The 13,892-nt window shown below is 43.0% G+C and overlaps 1 protein-coding gene across 14 annotated transcripts in view; it reads left to right on the top strand.

The window, feature by feature from the left end:
• Positions 1-2,053: 2,053 nt before the first annotated feature.
• MCTP1 (multiple C2 and transmembrane domain containing 1) overlaps positions 2,054-13,892 on the top strand; it is a 596,832-nt gene continuing 584,993 nt past the window's right edge. For all 14 annotated transcript variants that reach the window (XM_045394825.3, XM_045394824.3, XM_045394823.3 and 11 more), the window contains exon 1: positions 2,054-3,739. In XM_045394825.3, coding sequence (XP_045250760.2) covers positions 3,020-3,739 — 720 coding nt within the window. In that variant the 5' untranslated portion in view covers positions 2,054-3,019. The remainder of the gene's footprint in view (positions 3,740-13,892) is intronic.

Raw genomic sequence — 13,892 nt, 5'->3', positions numbered from 1 at the left:
TGACTTTTCTTATTCTGTGTGGAGAGAGCTTCACAGCCTCTGTGTTTACATTTGCAGTTGTGAGTTTGCCCTAATGTGGACTTGCCTCATCAGTCCTGGACTTTTCCATCATTTGCTTCTCAGAGGCTTCCTCAGGGATTAGGTGGGGTTGGCGAGAACAGAGCTACAGAGAAAGGGTAATCCATCGTAGCTCTAAGACTGTTTAATTCTCTAATGATTAAGGTTCCAAAGGAAAACTTTCAGCAGCACACAATTTTTACAAAAAACATGCTTTATTATTACTGTTTTGCTTTTATTTATACTTTAAATTTTAAAATAATTATGGACTCACAGGAAGTTGCAAACATACTATGTAGAGCTTCTGTGTGACTTCACCCTATTTCTGCCAATGATATTATCATACATAACTATAGTTCAATATTAAAACCCAGGAAATTGCCATTGGTACAACTCACTCACCTTATTCAGATGTCACGTTTTTATGTGCATTCATGTATGTATGTAGTTCTATGCAGTTTTATCCTGTGTATAACACAGATTCATGTAACCACCACCACAATCTAAATTTGTCTCATCATAACAAATAAACTTCTTTATTCTGTTCCTTTACATTTGCCCCACCACTAACCCCTGGCAACCACTATCCATCTCTGTAATCTTGTCATTTCAATAGTGTTATTTAATTGAAGCCCAATGTTTATCCACTCACATTGCTCTTTTTCCAAAGCATAGTATTCATATACTTGGGAAATACTGGGTCTGCCAAATAACATCAACTATATACAGGCACCGAACTAAGTCCTTTTTCCACTTAATCTTCAAAACAGCCCTGTGAGGCTATTTATTAATACCTGGCATTACTATTAGTAAATCACATCACATCACCCTCACGATTAAAAAAAAAAAACCTCTAATGTTTCCCCATTTCATTTAGAGGAACCATGAACTCTCACTCTGGCTATAGGACCCACTCGCTTAGCTGACCTTTTGTTTCACTGCATCTCTTACCAACCTCACCCACCTTGCTCTACTCTATTTGGAGTGGTATCCATCTGTCCTTGAACATGCCTAGCCAAGCTGCTTCCTGCTTCAGGACCTCTGTATCTGCTGTTCCTTCTACCTGATATTCTACAGTCAGATCCGTCAATAGCTGGTTCTCGGTCCTCATTAAGTCTTAACTCAAAATTTTATCTTCTCAGAGAGACTCTCCCTGTACACATAATGTAAAAAACCAAAAATATCTCCATATGGGGTTGCCAGATTTAGCAAACAAAAACACAAGACACCCAGCTAAATTTAAATTTCAGATAAATAACAGTATTTTAGTGTAAGTATGTCCCATGCAATCAATATTTGGGACATATATATACTAACATTATTCATTGTTGATCTGAAAGTCAGTTTAATTGGGTGTCCTGCATTTTGTCTGGAAGCTCTTCCTCTATAGCCACTGTTATGTGGTACCCTGCTTAACTGTTTCCATGGGACTTTTCAATATTAGAAATTCTGTTTATCGTCTGACATCGCCTCCCAACCCTCTTCCTCACAATAAGCTCCATGTGGGTGGGACCCTGATGCCTTGTTCACAGCTGCATCCCCAGGGCCCAGCATAGTGTCTGGTACATAGTAGGTGCTTAATAAATATTTGTTATAAAGGTAAGAAAAACAAAACAAAAAATTTAGGTTGATAACACCTCCAAAGCACACTGCTAGCCAGACAAGACTGTGCTGCTGCAGCTTAGGGAACTCTCCCGTTTTCCACATTTAGGAGGACGAAAGAGGCATTGTGTTGGCTGGCCTTTCAGAAGTCTCTCCTAGTAGGATCAGAAGACCCTGACTGAGCAGCTTTGGGAGAAGCAAAGTCTGAATGAGCTAAAAAGCCTTTTCCATTTGCCTTGCAACAAGCAAATGAAGTAACCAAAGAAAAAATGCGCTTGAATGAAATGAACAAGATTCTCTGCGTGCCGAATCGGATGAAAGGCAGTGCGCATCACCCATCTTAGTCCACCGTAAACTCCCTGCAACTTAAGGGCTGGCTTTATCGTCAGACTCCGGAAATGCTAGATCCTGATCATAAGAGACCAGTGCAGAGGCAAATAAAGAGAAGGGAGGGGTGGATGGGGATGAAGTCAAGACAGAAGAAATTAAACTCTCGTCTTGGACCCAGGGCGCGCAACGGGGCGGGGGCAGACGTGTTCAGCCTTAGAACTCCGTCGGGTTCATTGCTCAGAGTGGACGTTCGGCACCCCCACGAGACCCATCGAGGGCTCATAGTCTCCACTCCAGCTCGCTTCATCGGACCCAGACGATCGCCAGCGCGGCCAGCGGCCAGCGCACAACAAGCTGCGTGGGCAACTGTGGCCCGATCCTAGGGAGCAAGCTGGCTTTGGGCCCTACCTAGCTCCACCCGGCTCCTACCGGCCCTCCCACCTAGGAGCTGGAGGATGGTCCCGGGGCGCCCCAGGGGGGCTGCTGGTCCCCGGAGTCTCCAGCCAGACGCGCCGTGTTGTGTGAGCCGCGTGCGCGCCCAGTTTGGAGGCAGCCGCCCCCGCCGCTGACAGGTGCTGCCCAGAGGGCGCCGGGTGCGGTCACTGGCGCAGCTGGACGCGCACGCCCCGGTGCGTGCAGCTTCCCGAGCTCGGCCAGCGAGAAGAGGGAGCCAGGGCACGGCCTGGGGGACGCCAGTGGACTGGAGCCGCGGAGCTTCCAGCGAGAAACTTTGCAGGCGCGGCGGCCGGGATTCGGTGACGGCTCCAGCCCACCCCAGCAGGTGCGGGAGGAAGAGGCGGTACCGGAGTCCCGAGGCCAGAGAGCCTCGGCGGCGGCGGTCGCTTCTTTCCCCCGAGCTGGCCTGAAGTCGCTGGGCACTCCCGGTTTCTGCTGCTGCGCCCGCCGCCGCCGCCGCCACAACCGCCACCGCCGCGGGGACCCGGGAGGAGGCGCAGCCGGAGAGGGAGGAGGAAAAGCAGGAGGAGGAGGAGGAGGAGGAGGAGGGGAGAGGAGGAGCAGGGGGTGGAGGATGGAGCCCCGGGCTGCCGCGGCGGGCGAGCCAGAGCCGGCGGCGGCGTCCTCCTCCTTCCAGGCCCGGCTCTGGAAGAACCTGCAACTGGGGGTGGGCAGGAGCAAGGGCGGCGGGGGCGGGCGCGCGGGGGGTCCGGAGCGCCGCACTGCGGACACCCCTTCGCCCTCCCCGCCACCCCCGGTGGGCACACGGGACGCACCGGCCGGCGGGAGTGGTGCAGGCAGCAGGTGGAGCGGCTTCAAGAAGCGGAAGCAAGTGCTGGACCGAGTCTTCTCCTCCTCGCAGCCCAACCTGTGCTGCTCCTCGCCGGAGCCCCTAGAGCCCCGCGGCACCGGCAGAGCAGAGCAGGGGTCCACGCTACGCCGCCGGATCCGCGAGCATTTGCTCCCCGCCGGAAAGGGGCCCGCGGTGGCCACGGGAGCAGCGGGAGGGACGCCTCCTGGCGGACGCTCCCCAGACTCAGCTCCTTCCTCTTCCTCCGCCTCATCCTCCCTGTCCTCCTCGCCCCAGCCTCCCCCGAGGGGTGACCGCGCCCGAGATGAGGGTGAACGGCATCGGGGCCCTGGGGCGCACTTGTGCCATCAGAAGAGCTCCTCTTTGCCGGGCACCGCCTGCCTGGAGCAGCTGCTGGAGCCGCCGCCTCCTCCTACAGAGCCGGCGCGGAGTCCCGCGGAGTCTCGGGCCCCGGAGACGGGCGAGGAGCGCGGCAGCAGCCAGGTGAGTGCCAGTTGGCGCGGCCCGAGACAAGGTGCGCGGGGCCACGCCTCCAGCTTCAGGCGTTCACAACCCGGGGAGGGGGGGCGGGGGCCGGGAGGCGGGAGGGGAAATGCTATTAATTCTAAGTACATGAAACGGTGGAAAGAAAACATCTCGCTGTAGTTTAGCAAAGATGAAAGAGTTCTGACTTGCACCCGGACTTTGCTTTTGATAGAAATGATACCTGTCACCAGAAGCTTTCTGAGTAGTCAATGAAAAGTTAGATCTAAAGTGGGTACTCTTTAGAGGTCTCCTGGAAGGAGATATCCAGCCAAGTCTCATCTTGGCAAAAGAAAAAACTAACCCAATAACTTAAAAACAATTACAACCATGTGTGGTGGTGTGGAGGGGCACCATTTGAAGCAAATGGCTGGCAGGAAGAAGTAGAGACGTGGAGAGGTAAATTATGGCACATGTGAGGTCCTGTGCCAGGGAAAGCATCAGCGCAGGTCTGCTCATTTTCCGGCACCCCTTTCTTAAACCTTCCTGTTGCAAGTGGATCACTGCCCTTCAAGTGGACAGCGGGAGCGTCTCCTCCCAGTTAGTCAAATGCGTATGCTCCTATGAGCCTTCTGAAGTTTTAATAGTCACCTGAAGCACTTGCTTTTAAAGTATACTGCTTTATACATCATGTTGACTGCTCAGACAAGAGTCAAGGTTTTTTAAAGTGCTTTTACTAGAAATTTTATGTGTGGGGCCCACAACGCGTCCCGCTGAATAGCTGTTTTTACTCCCTCAGTTTCAAAGAGGCACTGCTGTTTTTGTAAATGTCTATCAAATCATTTTAATTCTAGAAAATATTTTGGAAGTTTCACTCTGCCAGACACCTAAAGAACATTTTTCTCCCAATACATCTTAGTTTATTTAAACTTTCTCATTGTTTTGACTCTGATTCATTATGTTAGATGAATGACACTTACATTAAAACTTTAGTTATTAGTAGATTAAAAGCTCAGCTACAAAGAACCATCAGGCTGTGTTTTGAAGAGTAAGATACAGGAATAGATAGGCTTTCCATTGAAAGTTTTTAGAGTTAATGGACTGATTTCTTAGTGTAGCTTCAGAAAATAAACCAGAATATGAATATGTTTTGTTCCTTAATAAACAATATTGCTTGCAGTAAGCAAACACCTGATGATCCAGAAAAAGATTTTATTCGCAGAAGAGTAAGTAGAGATAATAGTGACAAAAAAGACTAAATACATTTACCTTTCCTGTCATCTTGAAAGTGTGAATAGAGCCCCTGTTTTTGGTTTTAAAAGTAAAGTGATCATTGTTTTTAGAAGAATGTTTTAAATTCAGTATAGATGAATACTATATATTAAAGGAAGTATTGATTTTTGAGTGTGTACATAATCCTAATGTATAAGAATTTCAGAGTTGAGGACCTTTATATTTTTTTTTCTTTCACTATCAAGGATAATAGAACAACAGATAATAATTGAATTATTTTGGAAGGTATATATCATGTTACTGTGAATGTTAACTTACTAAATCACATTGCAGTTCACTGACCCAAGACATTTTCAAAGCAAAAATAGATAACTCTGAATTTTTATGTTCCTTTTTGCCATAAAGTTTTCTGAAACTACCAATCTTTATTAAGAAAACACTACTATGTAAGTATGAATTTTGTATACAAAAGATATAAACTTATTTTGGAGAAGATACTAAACTAACACTATTATGTACACCTTCATCATATGCTGGGCATTTTATAGCCTGATATAGTTTAACCCCCACGGTCACTTTACAGATTAGTAAACCAATGCTCACATAGGTTAAATAAGCTTTCCAGGGTCACGTAGTTAGTAGATGACAGAGAGAGGTTTTGTACTCAAGTCAGTCTCCAGAATCTTTTTCCATTATGACAGCTACGTTTGACAACTTTTAGAAGTTGTTCCATTTTTTAGATGATTTTGGTCTTACTGATGAAACTAGAGCCTTGCAAGTTTACGTGTATTCTGGAGATTTTTCCCCATCCCTATATACAATCAATTCTATGATGGATTACCTATCTTAATTTGTAATTTGTTCTGTGATGCATTGTTGCATATATATTTTGTCACATTTACAAATGAGATTATCGTGATCTGTAACTCTGAAGAAGCTTTTCATTACAGAGAATCAGCATTTTGACGTAGACATAAGAGAAATAAAAAAGCTAAAATATCTTTCAGAAAATAAGAGAAAGAAGGGATATAGGCAGACAGAATGGTAAAACCTGAGGGACTTGCCCGATGCCAGACACAGTCCCAGAAAGAGATACCATTTTTGGTCCCTAGTGTCTGCTGCTCATGGTGCCGTGTTCTCTAAGAAGTGGAGAGATTTCTCTGTAATGAGTCACAAATACGACTTTCATCAGCACTCTATGACCAATGTAAAAGAGAAGATTTGGCTCACCTCTGAATGGGGAAGAGGAAGAAATGGAATTGGAACCTGGAACTGGAAGGGGACTCATTCAGCTGCCCAGAAGTCAGCTTAACTTTGTAGCACTCTTCCAAGCTTCCTGAATATCTCAGAGATCTTTCCTTACTCTCTCAGCAGCTCATCTCCAAAGAGACCTGGGCATGGGGAAGGGGTGTGTAGCACATACAGATTTCAGCTTTATTCCCAGTTCACAAGCACAGTACTCAAGAAAGTAACACAATAAAAGCATTTAATACATCTTTAGAGTGCCTAGATGAAAAGACTGTTCTTTCAAGGCAGAAATAAAATTTATTGCAAAAATAGGCAAATTGTTTAATTTTTTCTCTTGTTCTCTGCTTGATCCTGGCATAAGCCATGTTCTCCAACACACTCTCCACGTCTCCACCTCCCTAGCCCAGCACGAGGCCCCAACAACATATGTGCACGTACTCTGACAGTGGGTAGAGATGTTAAGCAAAAGCAAAGAAAACAAAATCGGTTTGGATGGCTGGGGAAAGAGATTTGGGAGTCACCGACATATATGAGTAAAAGTGAACAAACCAGGCTACTTTCCATGTGCCTGCTGGTCCTCTTGCTATTGTGTTTTCATTAGCCAAATATACCTTTGCAATATGTACTAACAGACTTAATAATGCCTTGCTATTGGGGGATGTGTGTTATTTCAAATGTTCTGTTTTGAGAATAAGGAAAAAAAATCCCTTTTTCCCCACTGATTCTAGTTCACGTGTTGGGCCATATTGTCATACCAGATGCATTTCATTTTCTGCAACACAGTTGGAAAAGATGCTTTCTCAATTTGTGTGCATATCAAAAATATGCCAATTTTATGTATTCTGCCTTGACGAGTTACTAAAATTATGTTTTGCTAGGATCAGAAAGTCAGTATTTTAAGATAAAGAGTGAGGAATGAATACGTTGCATTTTTTTAGTATTTTAACAAAAGCATGTAGTGTTTATGAATGCTGAACTTTTAGTTTTTTCTCTTTAAATAAACTTTGTTAAAATTGCTTTCACAAAGGAGAAACTATTTTTGAAAAGAAGTAGGAAAATTATTCAGTGTATGTTAGGTATGTTTTAAAACATAGCAAGAGGAATATATTCATTGGGATAAGATTCCTAAAACATATCTGTAAGCCCTGATAAAAAGTGGAAAAAATATTTCCTACAATTAAGTCTATACATGAAGTATATCTTGCTTTATTATCTGAGCTTTTAAATAAAGCACATGTTTAGCAAAATGATTCGAAAATGTGACTTGGGTGGATTTTTGCAATTTTTCAGGTGTTTTTACTATATGACTTCAAAGAATACAACTCCACCTTAAAGAAGGCACAGATTTAAAAACATATTTTCTATTATAAATGACTAAAGTCACTGAAGAAAACTAGTATAAAAATCCAGCCCCTAAAACAATGTTTTTATCTTTATACTGGTCTGGCTTCAGAAATGACCCCTTTCAGATTGAAAGTGAGAGAGGCTGGATGAGACCTTAGGACATTTTGGAGCAGGGTGGAAAGTGGAGTTTGATGTGTGATAGCATTCATGAAAAGTGCTGCGATCATCAGCTTATTCCAAAGGAAGGGAGTAAAGAGGATGACATATTTCCCTTTAACCTTTACTTGCTATAATACGTATCTGGCAAATTTGAGTTGAACTATGAATCTTGCATAAATGGAAGTGTTAACATGTAGATGTTATGAGAGATTGGCTTAAACTATAGCAAGTGTTCAATAAACATTAGCAATTGCTGTTGTGCTTGTTATTATTATTGGAGAGTATACTGAACTTTTGCAATTGCTGCTATTACAAATAAGTGTGTGGTTGAAAAAAATTAACAGGGTACTTTGCCAGTCCTTCTTATTTAATTTAGGATATGAACTATGTTACTTGCAGTGTTGGAAAAAGTAGCCCATGACTAATCAAGGTAGTATTGGTGACGTTACAATTTTATACAGCAATGAAAAAAAATTTTACATTATTTTTAGCAAGTATGTATGCATTACCATGAAGAATGAATATGTTATGTTGAGGGAAAAAAATGGGATTAGCAGATTCGTTTAAAAATAGAACATTCTTCTTCCTCTTTCTTTTACCTCACTGTTTGAAAATGATTTCACAAAATAAAGGTTAAGAATATATTTTTGATATCTAAAGGAAACATGTAATATGATTTCTTTGATCATAATGCTTATTAAATCATTTACGAATCCTGGTTAATGGAGTATAAATAATATGTCTGTATAACTTTATAAGCATTGACAAAATCTGCAGATTTAGAAGTTAGGTTATATATATTTTTTCTTTTTGGTCTATATCTATTTATAATATTGTAGCAGACATCTGCTTTAGGTAAGCAGAAAAAATATATATATACACATATATATATATTTTGAGATGGAGTTTTGCTCTTATTGCCCAGGCTGGAGTGCAATGACGCAATCTTGGCTCACCGCAACCTCTGCTTCTCAGGTTCAAGCAATTCTCCTGCCTCAGCCTGCCAAGTAGCTGGGATTACAGGCATATGCCATCATGCCTGGCTAATTTTGTATTTTTAGTAGAGATGGGGTTTCTCCATGTTGGTCAGGCTGGTCTCGAACTCCCGACCTCAGGTGATTCACTCACCTCGGCCTCCCAAAGTGTTGGGATTACAGGCATGAGCCACTGCGCCTGGCTTGAAAATAATTTTTTGAAACATTTGCTTTAATTGCTTTTTGCTACTGGAAAACTTACTAAAAATCACATATTTCCCTGCCTCAGTAAGTCAAGCATCCTAAATAAGACCATTTCTTGATAACTGAGGGTCATTATTTGCATTCTGGACTTTGCTTGTTTGTTTAATGTGAATGAGTAGATATTATCCTACAACTTCCTTTATATAAGCGTGCATGTTTTTATAAAACTAGAGTATAAACCATACCTGTTTATGACATGCTTACCTTTCTGTAAAGCTAATTATTGAATCAAAGAAGAGGCACCCTTTTCTCAAGTCATTTGTTCACTTAACAAATAGTCTTTACAGTTTTTGTAAATTTTGATTTGTTGGCACCACTGAAGATACAGCTTTTTTCTATATCATTAACTTTATGTGCCATTTTAATTTGCTTTTCACCATCAACCTTTTCTTCTAACTCATAGTGCTTTTTATGAATCAGAAGTGAGAAGTTTACTATCCCTAACAATTCAAGATTTTATCCAAATACATTTTCCCCTCTAATATGTAGCAGTTTGTTATCATTAGAAACTTTTTTTTTTTTTCTGGCAGAATATCAGGCCACAATGTCCCTAAAGTCTCCAAATATTTGTATTTAAATGAAGTATGGGTGCAGTATGGAAAACTGTATTTGTAATATAATGAGATTTAAAAGTCCTGCCTAGTGTCTTCTTGAGAGAACAGTTTTCTTCTCTTCAGTGAAGTCTTTTCAAGATATTTTATACCAGCCTTATTTCCTGTTCTTTTGGGTGCTAGCCAATTTGGAAAATTGCAACAAATGTAGGCAAGTGGACCTCTGGACATCTTAGGATCTTTGTATCCTCGTAATCCCACTGGGTTCATTTAGAAAGGCCTCTTCAGCATTAACAGTAGGAACCTATTTTGCTTAAGCCTGAACCACCTTCACTTGCCTTGCCAGCTCTGCTGGCATAGAATTTGGCAAGCCCTAGTACAACTGACCTGGTGAATCGGTATTGTAAAACAGTTCAGGGGAAGACTACTCAATAAGTGGTGACAATGAATGAAGGGATGAATGGATGGGCTAGAACTGTTCAGAGATAAGGCCTCTGGAAAAGCTTCAAAATCGCTTTATGTTTGTGAAATGATATTATTGCCTTCTCGATTCCAAGTCCTTTTAAGCCAGGCAGATATATTTGATGTTCCCCTCTTCCCCCAGTTGGTAGCTTGGCTTTTGCCAGCCTAGACTTTAATTCTGATTCTTGGGCAGAAAAGAACCAGAATTAAAGTCTGGTGAAGGGAGGATGTGGCACCTACTAAGTGACTGCCATATTGTGTTCCCGTGGAGGATGGAAAAGTATCCTATTTCTGAGGTCTCCGGGTGAAGGATATAGTTCTTGGTATTAGACTCTGACTCTGGGTATCCATTTTTTGCACCCAAGTCTCCCTTTCTGGCCTCTGACACTGCACCCACACATCTGGATTCCTGATTCCTGCCTACACATCCTCACTTAGCTATGCCTCTGAGTCTTGAATTCTGCCTGGATCTTGGCTCAAGATACCCTCCTTCCTTCTTCACTGCTACTTCTCCTTGACCCATCTCCTTGACCTGTTTTTTGTACCTGCACTTCTCCTGCATCCCAAACCCATTATTTAAGAAAGTCTCTTATCTTCCCTTTACTCCCAGCCATGACTCAGATTAAAATCCCAATATTGGCTGGGCGCGGTGGCTCATGCCTGTAATCCCAGCACTTTGGGAGGCCGAGGCAGGTGGGTCACCTGAGGTCAGGAGTTCAAGATCAGCCTGGGAAACATGGTGAAACCCTGTCTCTACTAAAAATACAAAATTTAGCCGGGCGTGGTGGCAGACACCTATAATCCCAGTTAGTCGGGAGGCTGAGACAGGAGACTCGCTTGAACCTGGGATGCAGAGGTTGCAGTGAGCTGAGATAGCGCCACTGCATTCCACCCTGGGAGACAAGAGTGAAACTCCGTCAATAATAATAATAATAAGAAGAAGAAGAATAAGAAATAATCCCAATATTGACCAAGAATCTTGTCCTCACTAGCCTGGTTCATTCTGCTGTCTCTTAAATACCAAGTGTGTGAAGTGGAGTTCAGACAGGTGGCCAGGTGATATTTACATTGACCCCTCCTGTCTAATGCTGAGCCTAGTTAAAAAAACCCCCAAATCCTCCCTCCAGAAAATTTGCATTGCCCATCAACTGCATTTGCTTATAAAGGATGTTTTTCTCCCGTGGAGGACTAGACTAGAGCAGATTTTTCACTGAGCATGGTTCATTGTCTCTGTGTCCTTGCCCTTTTCCCTTCTAATTTTAAACATCTCACATGTCTAGTCTTTAACATCCACACCCACTTTCTTAGTCCTTCCTGCCTGCTTTCTTCCTTCTCCTTAATATTGTTTCTCATCCTGACTTTCTCTGCTTGCAAGATCTGCTTCTTGTAACGAACCATTTAGCATCCAGAGATGTGCTGTTCCATGTGGCAGCCGTTCCCCACATTTTGCTATGGGACTCTGGAAGCATGGCTAGTTAGAATTGAGAGGGGCTATAAGTGTAAAATGCATACATGCACACTGAATTTTGAAGACTTGTACAAAGAAAAGAATATGAAATATCCCATTAGTAAACTTTTCATATTGATTGCATGTTGGGATAACATTTTGGATATGTTAGGTTCAATTAAATATATTAAAGCTCATTTTACAAGTAAAATTACATATGTGTCTCATACTTGTATTTTTATTGGATGCAAATGATCTAAAGCAGGGATTTCAAACTCCAAACTCCAATGCCCACAGGGGTCACCAAAATAAAGACAAGGGGCCAAGAGGGTTTGGTGGGGCCGTGGTGGACCAGGGAACCCCTGCCCCCTTGAAGGAGCAACTGCTTCTCAGCTGATTCCTGGCACCCGGGAAAGAAACTGTATTGCCAGAGCTTCTAGATTCTTTAATAGAAGCCAAATCCCAGATTTTTGTGTGAAGTCTTTAGATTCCTGAATTTTTGTCAGATAAATCATATATTTTTAAAAGCATCATAGGTTAAATAAAATATATCTCTGGCATGAATTTAGCTGTCAGTTTGAACTTCTGACTCAGAGAGGTCATATCTAGTTTCTCCCTTCCCCACTTCCCCTTCCCCCAAGTGCTGGGCAAGTGCTAAGCATGTATTGTCTGGGGCAATACATGTAGGTACCAATACTACACGTAGGTGTCAATACCTTTTACAGACTAATGGGATGAGTTCACCAGCCGGGAGAAATGAGTGACCAGCCGGGAGAAATGAGTGGTGGGATGCAGGTGAGAATGCGGTGGGTTGGGGGGTATGTGGAAATTGTGGGGGTGGGGACAGGGAGAGTGGCCAAGCACTTTGGCTCTATACAGACGATAAAAGAAAGCAGTAGTGGGAGAAGGAGAAAGTGTTAGAAACGGGCCATGGAAAGGTTTTTATAAATGGAGATACCTTGAGTGAGTTGATGGAGCCTATGGAGAGGGAGAGGTCAAAGATAAAGGAGAAAGGGGGATAATTGATGGGATAAAGTTCCTAAGTACATGTGTTGGGGTGGGTCCCACAGGCCATGGGAGGGAGGTCTCCCTTAGCCTTCAGCCAGAAGAAGCACCCCTCTTTCATTGCAGATGGAAGGAGACAGTGTGGACATTGATGCAAGGAGGTCTGTAGACTTGGTGGCCACAGTTTGAGGGTGTTCTGTCTGGCGGCCACTTCCTAGTTTTGAAGTGTGATTAGGATTTGGACATAGGGAAATGGTGACAGACTGTTGACTAAGCACAAAGGCAAATAAGTGTCCTGTGTATGCAAAAAATAGGAAGTCAGTAGCGGGACTGAAATCTAGGGTGTGGGCATAGGGGTAATGCGAATAAAGATGAGAGTGAAAGGGTGGCCAGATATCAGGGCTGAGACATGTACTCTCCAACCCTGGAGGCAATTGAGCAGGGTAGTGACTGGGTCATCCTGAGCCTTAGGAGGGAGAAGCTGGCGTGGAAACAGGAGACCATGAGGAGGCCTCAGTAATCTCAGTGAGAGCCTGCAATTGGGCTGTGCTCTGACCTTGGTGACAGATGGAAAGAGGGATCAGGGGTTTGGCTGAATATTCAGGGAAGGGGGAGTAGAAAGAGTTCATCACAGCATGTTTTCCCCTTTCCTTATGTTTTTGATTTTTCCTAGTTCTGTTCAGAGATGCTTTTGTTGAAACATATATATTTTTTTCCCTGGGTGGGAGTTGAGTTTTGGGTTTGCATTTCTGCAGAATGGCTGAGGGTGCCAGGCTCCTAAGTGTCAGATTGTCACCTATTTACTGTAATAACTCCTATTCTTTAAGTTATTTTGAGTTCTTCAGAATAAAATGGTTCTCTTTTTTGTGCAGTATCAGGCACTGAAAGTAGTGAGTGTTAATAGAGCAAAGGAAAGGGTAAAACATGTTAGTTTTAAAAATCAGACAAAACAAGAACACCTCCTACATATACCTGTTAGCTGAATTTTTATGGTGCTTGATGCCAGAGTGGCTACATATTTGGAGAAATAGTTACAATGAAGGAGGTTGGGATCCAAGGGCTCTGCTGGAAATTTTGATTCTTGATCAAGGTAGTGTGCTGCAAATGTGTTAAAAGTGCATCCTCTCTCCTGTGCAAGGCTGATCTGTGCGTGGCAAATGGTCCATTTCTGCAAACTGCCAAAAGATATTCTCTCAAAATAGAAATGATATTCTATCCATACTCTTAGGCCATATCTGATTCTTTTTCTTATATTGAAATGTAAAGTTGATTTTGATATAAGAATAATTTAGCTATTTTTATAGTTGCTTTTGAATAGTATTTTCACCACACCACACTGGAACTCCAAGTGTTTTCCAAAATATCTTTTGGGATTGGAAGTGATTTTAGAGACAAGCTCTGGGTCGCCACAGAACAGTTGCCTCCTGTGCCCTGCGGGGCCAAACCCCCAAATCAGCAGGGACCACGTGTCTCTAGCTGAGAAGTAG

The sequence above is a fragment of the Macaca fascicularis genome, chromosome 6 (genome assembly GCF_037993035.2).
Source record: "Macaca fascicularis isolate 582-1 chromosome 6, T2T-MFA8v1.1".
NCBI classification, from domain to species: domain Eukaryota; kingdom Metazoa; phylum Chordata; class Mammalia; order Primates; family Cercopithecidae; genus Macaca; species Macaca fascicularis.
Note: the sequence above shows the minus strand (reverse complement) of the source record. Positions and strands in the feature narration are given on the sequence as shown.